This window comes from Pseudorasbora parva, chromosome 22 (genome assembly GCF_024679245.1).
Source record: "Pseudorasbora parva isolate DD20220531a chromosome 22, ASM2467924v1, whole genome shotgun sequence".
Lineage (NCBI taxonomy): Eukaryota > Metazoa > Chordata > Actinopteri > Cypriniformes > Gobionidae > Pseudorasbora > Pseudorasbora parva.
The window spans coordinates 23,222,419-23,231,656 of NC_090193.1; the positions used below are offsets into that span (position 1 = coordinate 23,222,419).

Genomic DNA, 9,238 nt, shown 5'->3' on the forward strand with positions numbered 1-9,238 from the left:
CATGGAATAACACTCCAACATTATTGTTCTGAACTCCCTACAACTGTGTACCGACTCAGTCAATTTACTCATCCTACAGTCATTTTAAATTAGAGGTTAAAAGCGATTAAAGGCGTGTTGAAACAAGTGACATTTTCCCGTATTATGACATCCACCTGAGTGCAACAGATTACTGTCTATACAAAATAAAAACATGGATGAATTATTCACAATAAGATCAATAAAGTGGAATAACAAAGTAGATAGGATGAATTCTCTCTTCACACCAAATTCAGGGGATAGAACATTTACCAAATGGTCAATAAATGACAATTCTCAAGCAAAACAATGGTAAAATTTTTATTTATCTTTTTTAGAAAAAGAAACTAATACAAGCTCATTTGGTTACTTACACACTGTCATTATTTAAAACGTTTCATTTACTCCAGTTTCACTTTATCACTTATTTTCATGCGTTCTGTGATTATCATGCTTTGAACCACATGGCCAACAGTCAACAGACAAAGGTTATTGAAGGACAATTACATCATTACCCCTTTCACTTCTCTTTAAAACAAGTAAAAACTCTATAAAAGGGTAAAATAAAAGCTATACAAAAACCTGACTGGTAAAGCTGGAAGAGAAACATTAGTCATCCCGTGCTGAGCCTCCATTATTTAGTCAAGTGTGTTCAGTTAAAGGCACAAGACTATAGTCTCCCAGAACCAAGGGTACACGCACTGAGACGAACCTCAGAGAGACAGCCATGTGAACGGGTGCTTTGGTGAAAAATGTATGATGACAAACAGGAACACCGAAGTGAAGTAGAAAAATGTGGGGTTAGATGCTGTTATTGGTGTGGTAGAAATCTCTTTAGAGCATAAAAGATGGATTTCATAAGTAAGAAAGAGGTAGAGAAACACTAAATCATTAATCAGGGATATTTTCCCTGATGTATTTCCAAACGAAACAGAACTGAAAACTTGCTGGAGACCACATATTAACCCAAAAATGATTATGATTGGACATAGACAATATAGAGGTCTGGGGTTTGTAGTCTTAATTTGAGCACCAAACATCTCTAATGCCATCTTTTTTTTTTCTTGAAACCTAGCTTTATTAAATGCTAAATCACCTTTAAACCCTCTAAATGTGTGGAATCATAAATAAATGTCCATGAACCCCTAAAAAAGTGTGTTAAAACCTGAGAAAGGTGTGTGAAAATACATTTTTCCAATTAAGGGGACTTCAGCGACTACTTGCCTGGTTTTCGCATTCTTACCTTGGTCCAGGTAGCAAACTGATGCTTTACAAACTTAAAGGGCCAATGGGTTAAGCATCGTTCATTTTCACAGTCCTTTAGCAGATTAGCATCTTACCTTAAAACAATTAGCTTCTTAGCATTCAGTGCTCAATTCACAGCTAGATAGAGTGAAGCAGTGTCAATAAACATGCTTACATTATCATTCAACAACCTTCAGAACAACCAAATGCATATATCGTTTGTCCTAAGAGTGGACAAATACTCAAAGTGCAGACACCGAGCAGTGCCATTCTGGGGGGTGAACGTGCTTTGCGCTCTACTGTATGATGAACATGATTCTCCTGTAAACCTAAGAGTGAAATGGGAACAAAATAGGTCACTATAAAGAGATATTCCAGAATACACAACCATCCAGAGTCACTGAAAATGAACCGCACACGTCCTAATGCTGAGCTGTGGGGGATGGGAACTACACTTCACTGTCTCTTTAGTCATGTTATATATTCTTCTCACACACATATATGAATAAGAATAGTTGCTGCAAACAAAACAAAAAATAAACACTAAACTGCTGGACAAGAGTGAGGCTACACAGAAAAAAGAATGCTAATGGATGCATGTCATCAACCTTTTGTTATCTCGTAATTTGAACATGTTTATGAAGTCAACACACAGGCAGTTTGGCATCTATCATCACAGAGTGCAAACAGCACACTGTTATTGAAAATACTGCCAACATGCAATTCCCTTCCCCCTCAATCAGCTTCAGGGAAATACATACTGCTGTTTACAGGCATACACGTGATACTGCCTTTTGCCTTCGATTGAAACCTGACCAATATCTTTCAAAATAGCACTGATAAAAACATCCTCCTACAACACCTGTGAAATAGTCTTTCCCAATACCTCCCAGGAATGGGCATGGCCATCTGACATCATTGTGACCGGCATTACTCCACCACTTACAAACAAATACAAACTCTTACATCTAAGGTAACATATCCAAAGCAACAGCTTCTTTTAAAAATTAACAATAAAATAAAAAGTTGGAAAGAAATGGCTGAGAGTTTGACCTCTCACTGGGATGCAAGTGACTACGGAGTATACTGTTAAAATAGAATGAAATGAGAAATGTGCTGATCTAAATTAGATCAAGATAACATGGGCTTTAGAACACTACAGACATTAAGTTTTAACTGAAGATTAGAGCCAGATGCTTGACCTAAAACTGCGAATTCACTCTAAGCCCTTAAAGTATACTAAGACTCACACATATACACAAAACAGCCCTTAGAGATGCAAAAGTTGTACATTTGTCTGAGCAGAAGTAGTGTAAACTTCAGAAAAGTTAGGATAAGGAGCAAGCAACAGCATTTAAATTTCACCCACCTCAATCAACAGCACTGGTTTCAAGACCAAGGTGTAAAAAACAGCCCTGATGTCAACTTTGAATTTCACACTCTGAAGGCCATTTGATAAAAACACAATATTGTTGTATAAAATTGTTTTTGCTTGCTACACTTCATTAAAAATCGAAACGGTGAGCTTTAACACTCATTTAGAAAATAAACCAACCAAACAAAGGAAAAAAATCACTTCTAAAACTGCTAAAAATGTCTTTATCCCTGAAAATCTAAGGAATCTCTATGAAACAAGCTTCGGCAGCACTGTGCGAAAGGGTATACTTCCAGTGGAGTCACCCATCATGGTGGTCCGCAGTTTGTTGTTGGTTGAGCCTATGACTGGGGGTACCTTGGAGATGATAGTAGGGAAAGAGGTGCTGTGCTCTGTGATTCGTTTGGGCACCATGGATTTCTCGCCACCAGGTGCAGGCTTGGGTAGTCTCTTGTAGAGCCAGGGGTGCCTTAAAGCCTGAACTGGTGTCATTCGAGTACTAGTGTCCCAATCCAAACACTTCTTCAGAAAGTCAATGAATGTGGGGTCATCACAGCCTTTGAGGGCCGACCCCCACTCTTTGCTTCCTGGGGGACCTCGCAATTTTCCTCTGCGAGACCGATTCCCGTTAAGGACTACTGTGCCGTTGCCAAGTGTGCTAACTGTGCAGTAGCGTGGGTGGCCTTTGGAGCTGATGAAGTTCTTGGCACGCTTGGCTTGTTCCAACAGTTTCTGAGGTGGCATACCCAGAAGCTCCATCATGCAGGCCAGCTGGTCACTTTCATCTTCACCAGGAAACAGAGGGTATCCTGTAAGCAGCTCAGCCAGAATGCAACCAAAGCTCCACATGTCTATAGGCATACCATATCGGGATCCCAAGATGACTTCAGGAGCACGGTAGAAGCGGGATTGGATGTAAGTGTAGACACGCTGGTGATCAAAACAGCTGGAGCCAAAGTCAATGACCTTGATCCCACTCCTGCCCTGCTGCTTCAACAATATATTCTCTGGTTTCAGGTCACAGTGGATGATCTTATGGCGATGGAGAGCCTCCAAGCATTGGAGAATAGAGTGTGCAAACTTGCGTACGAGCGGGAGACTGAAACCCTGGAACTTGTTGCGTTTGATGAGCTCATACAGGTTCATGTTGAGCAGCTCAAATGTCATGCATATGTGGTTGCGGAAGGTGAAATTCTCCAACATGTGAACTACGTTCATGCTGCCTGTCTTGTCTTGCTTCTTCAGGTGCTCCAGAATTCGGATCTCCTCAGCAGCTTGCCGATGGAAGCGCTTCTCATTACGCACCATCTTCAAGGCAAGGTGCTGCTGTAACTTGTGGTCGTAAACCTTCGCCACTTGTCCAAAACTACCTTTGCCGATCACCTTGAGGAACTCGTAGCGATAGGCGAGGTGATCATGAGGTACGTGGATGTATCCTCCCTGGTCGTCATCATAACCACAATTGTTAGTGCCCCCTGCTACTGCTGGCCTCTTCTTGGCATTTGGTCCCAAAAAGTAGATCTCAGGATAGCTGTGGATCTCCTGTTGCTCCAAGGTAGTCAGTTGCTGTCGATGTTGCTTGATAGCTTGTTCTGGGGTCATTGGGCTACCCAGCTTTGTGACTTTTGTTGAGCTCTCAGAGGATTTCACAGAGCTGTTGCTGTCCACGCTTCTCTCTTTGGAGACTGCAGGTTGGGTCTTAACTGGTACTTGGCTTGTACCATTGTGCTGGCTCACACCATTGAGTTTGCGGTTGTAGGTGTCCTCGTAAATATATTTCACCTTCATCTGTCCTCCACGGATTGCTTGATGATCCTTCATTGTAGGCTTGTTGACACCCTTCAAAAGGAAAGAGATATTACAACAATTTGTCAAAAGTTTTATAAGACAAAAAGCCAACACTATTTTTTCAGTTGAGGGGATGTTTACAATAAAAGGGAGGCTTCCTCTTATAGCTTCTGGCTTATGCGTACAACTAAAAAAATCAATGTACTGTAAATCTGAGGTTTTATCAGGCCAGTGTTAAGCAATCAATAGCACAAACGTGCAGAATTGATCATCTAACTAGTAACCCTGGGGAAAATATGGGACCAGTGGGGAGGTTTGATGCATGAGTGATAATTGCAGCGACAGAGAATGCCAGACACAGTCTCTGCAGTCTGACTGGAACGTGAACAGAAAACTGGTGAAACAGGATGTTACTTTCATACTCACAGGGGACCTTAAATCATGCTGATTGCAAACCACAGTAACACAATATATATAAAGAATCAACTACATTTCAGTAGACTGGGAAAACCAAACAATGTCGAAATTTTATTTTAGAAAGGGTGTATGACTTCACCATAAAAGTTCCCTCACATACTTTCTGGACAACGGAAAGAATTCTCGCCATGGTTGAGGAATTGCCACTAGACCTAACTATATAATTAAATATGCATTGAACGTTTGCCTTACAAAATAAGCATGTCATAAATAGCAGTAGTTTATGCCAGTCACAATGGGCTTTCCTGAGCGAAAGGGGAATAGAGAAATGTGTCTTTCACATTCAGGATGTTTAATGCACCATGACTGCTCTAAGTCCCATTCCCATTTAAGATTCCACTATCAAAGATTTATAGTTATGCCCAAACTATAGCCTATTTGGCTCTGCATAGAGAAAAAGAAGCAAAACAAATAAAGCAAAGGAACAAAAATTGTTACTTAGATAAAATTATAAAGTGCCAAATAAACTGTGCCAATCGTTTTGGAGGGGGAAGGGAGTTCCAAGAAGGGGAAAGGCGGTTCCAAAGGATTGAGACAAAAATAGAAACCAGTGTGTTGGGAACTGAAGGATATTGTAGAGACTAGCCAAATGCATCAGCTGTTCAATTACAACAAAAAGCTTGGTTGACTCAACAAGGAGTATGTGACCTACATTAACTATGGGAAGCTAGCTAAAAGAACGAGTTGAACAATGGGGAAGTACTACTATTGCTTGCACTCCTAATGCCGGAAAATCAAAGATATGTACTGAACGTTTACAGTAGACAGATTACTAGTTAATTATTTGCAAAGGGTAATACCAATTACCTTAGAAGTGCAGTATAGTAGCATGCACGAGAGTGATATAGTCTTATAATAAAATGATTTCACCAGGTATAACACGTACACAGCATTATTTATTGCATAATAGTACAGTGGAGAATTATCGGATTATCATATCCTTTACCATCACCGGTCCCATGATGACGTATCATACTGTAAGCTACATGCACCTCATTGAAAGGCTTAATCTGTCCAGTGTGAACACATGATATTGTTTTAGTGCATTCACTAACTATAAAAATGTGACTGTTATATTTTATTTATTGAAAGATTAAAAGCACTGGCTTTTTGTGCAATACACATGCTGTGAGGGACAATAAACATACTTGATGTGCTGCAGATGGAACTTGCACCACTATCAGAATGCGGGAGTAAGGCTTGTCTAAATAAGCACGTTCCAAGATGCACAAGTGGCAGCAGAACATGTGCTCAACTAAGAATGAACCACAGGGGTGAAAAACCACCCAAACATACAGGAGGAGCAGAGATTGAAAAACTGGCTTACTTATACAAGCCTTCATAGTGGTTCGGCTTTTCAAGCTCACAGCACTTTAGAACTCAATAATGTTCTTTAGAACTGCAGGCACTAGGGAAACTTTCACCTAGGGCGCACTGAAAGAATGCTGTGAAAGATGAGCCCAAGAAGGTCCTGGCACTTGGTCTGGGGAACAGGAAGTCAGGACTTACAGTGTGTTTGGGGAGAGGAGGCAGTCCAGAGGGACTCTGTCCATTCACATCAGCGTCCTGGTTGACAATGTGATCGGTGCGCATGTAGGAATCATACAGACCGTCCCCGTGGCGAGCTGTGGAGAAACACAAACATGAAAATGCCTGGGATTAGGAAATTATTAATACGCTTGTCTCTTCATCATTTCTGTTACAAAAACAAAGTCTCATTCACTAATAATTGCATACACTATTTGTATTTGTACGCACATTTAAACTTTTTACGAAAACGTTCTACCTAATTCCCATTTCCCAACATGTCAAGCGCACATGAATTTGTTCGCAACCTTGTTATAATGTTATGTTGATGAATTTGGAGTATTCTAAATGAGCAACCCAATGCCCGAGGTAGATAATTTACATAAAACACACCCAAACTATGTCCATATGAGGGCATTCTATACACCCTTTTATTTCGTCACTCTTCGCAAACATGACGCTCTCTACAGACGCCGTCTTGACAAAGATCTTCGATCTTCGAAGTTCAAACACAATAAACAATTTATACAAACATTACATAACTCTGATACCACATTATTATTACTATTATTATTATTATTATATTAAATTGACATATTTAAATAGAATTTTTTTTAAAATTATTATTAAATATATATAAAAATTAAATTGACATATTTATAAGGACACCAACTGCACGCAATAGTTGTGTACCAGTGGTAAACAACAAAAATAATTTAGAATACATTTTAGAACGAAAGTTATTGATGAATCATGATTTGTTTGTGAAAACATTCGTGCACAACTTTCATGCAAATTCATGCGTACACACGCTTAGAGAATGAGACCCACTGGTCTCATCTGAGAAAAACAAATCCCCTTAGGGAGGTATGTAACCAAGTTGCAGGTGCGTCAGACAGTTTCTTCAGCACATTACACAGCAGGTGGCTTCATATTAAACCAGACTTCATGACTCATTTCAGTTTCAGCAGTTTCCACAACCCTGACCGATTATGTTATTAAAGCTTCTTAATGACCTAGACCACTTTTGCCTCAAAGGATAATTTCATCCAAAACTGAGGGTGGGTAAATTATGACAATTTTATTTCAATGCCACTCCAAAAGTGGAGTGACCTTAGTTATATTGTGGAACATACAAAAGAAAGTGCAATGTTGTTTTAGACACAAATGACTTTCATTCTACAATCAAAAAACACTGGAACATCATGAGGGATGATCTCATGATGATCATTTATCATGAGAGATAAATGACAGAATTTAAATTTCAGTTTGAAACACCCATGACTCAATTCGGCTGTGTTACAACATACTTGATCAAATGAGCACTAAGGAGTTTAAACGTTGCTCAAAACAATCTTTTTTGCATTTAGCTATACAAGCACTCACATGCTATGAACCTATTTAGCATTTAGACCTCATTTACTAGCACTTACTTAAATGTCAATTCAATGTACTGATCCTATTGTTCCTACTGTTCATTTCCACAGCTGATTTACATGTGACAACTTCATCAGCCTGAATAAAAAGGACGTGTTGCAAGCGTTTGACATTTGCTTACTGAATCACATTAATACGGAACTGTTAACAGTACATTCACAAAACAACTAATTGGCTGTCTTCAAAATAGTCTTCACTTGCCAAGCGAACCAAGACTTACAGAGCTGGATATTACATTTCATTTGGATATACTTACCTGCAGTTATGGGGCCATCTGGTTTTCTGCTCAATATCATCATAGTTGCAGGTTATCAACATCAAATATTTATTTTTCTTCTGAAAAATATCTTCAGTAAAGCAAGATCCATCCAAAACAACAATGCAATGTCTTTCTAGTGAGACGACCAAAATATCAAGAGAGTCTCATATCCGAAGAGGAAGCTTGTTAGATGTCCAGAGAGGCTAGAGAGGCGACTTCACAGTGCTGCAGGCTTCTGGCATGATCCCCTTTAAGCTGTTTTTGAGGCTTATCAGTTTGACCACCTGTATTTTAAGCATGGAGAAGAAGTAATCGAGGTATCTATATTTTTCAGCTCGATGAAGAGAGACACAAAGGTTCGAATCTGTAGCTGGACGTGCATAAATTTACAAATGCATTAGAAGAAACCAAATAATGGTTGGTGAGAAGCGGTCATCCTCGATGTTGATGAAGATTCAAAGTTGCAGTGGAAACAAATGCGTTCCCGTGACCACAAACGGTCTCCCAAAACCAGTCCAAAAATTCAACTGATGTCGGCCACCTCTTTCCCACTCCTGAATATCGTGTTGTTGATTTGAACAGAAGAATCATCCCAGCCCGAGCACACGGTCCAGCGGGCAGCTAACGTTAAGCGTTAAAGCTCAGGCTAGTGTTTCCTTTTTTCCTGATAGTACACGTCTAACTTGTTATCATTATAAAAACAAGACGACAAAATTAACTTATAATCTCAAACAAATCGTCCCATTAATCGTCGGAGTGTTTTGGATGCGCCTTCCGTCCCGTAATCGTGCACGTATAGATGTGTGGTTTAGCTTGTTGCTAAGAGCGTCTTCAGCTTCGCCCAGCTCGACGTCATCAAACAGAGCTCGTGAGCAGACTGTCTGGGGCGCGGCCAAAACAACGCCATTTTGGCTCAAACTTCCTGAGATTCAAGGTTCTTTTACTGTCTATGGTTGAACCTGAGAAACAAGGAAGTGCTTATTGAGCCAAAATGGGTCTGTTTTACTGAGGGGTTTAAATCAAAACATGAACTAACAAAAAATGAAACTGGAACTTTTCAAATTGAAAATAGATTATACTGATCAGTGATCATGTGTTTTCTGTAGATGACA

The 9,238-nt window shown here is 39.7% G+C and overlaps 1 protein-coding gene across 1 annotated transcript; it reads right to left on the reverse strand.

Annotated features, from left to right (window-relative positions):
* Positions 1-325: 325 nt before the first annotated feature.
* dyrk3 (dual specificity tyrosine phosphorylation regulated kinase 3) lies at positions 326-8,963 on the reverse strand. The gene is made up of 3 exons (XM_067431044.1): positions 8,124-8,963; positions 6,413-6,528; positions 326-4,477 (listed from the first exon to the last, which is right to left on the reverse strand). The coding sequence occupies exons 1-3, from the start codon at positions 8,164-8,166 to the stop codon at positions 2,888-2,890; spliced, it is 1,749 nt and encodes a 582-aa protein (XP_067287145.1). The 5' UTR covers positions 8,167-8,963; the 3' UTR covers positions 326-2,887.
* Between the last annotated feature and the right edge of the window lie 275 nt (positions 8,964-9,238).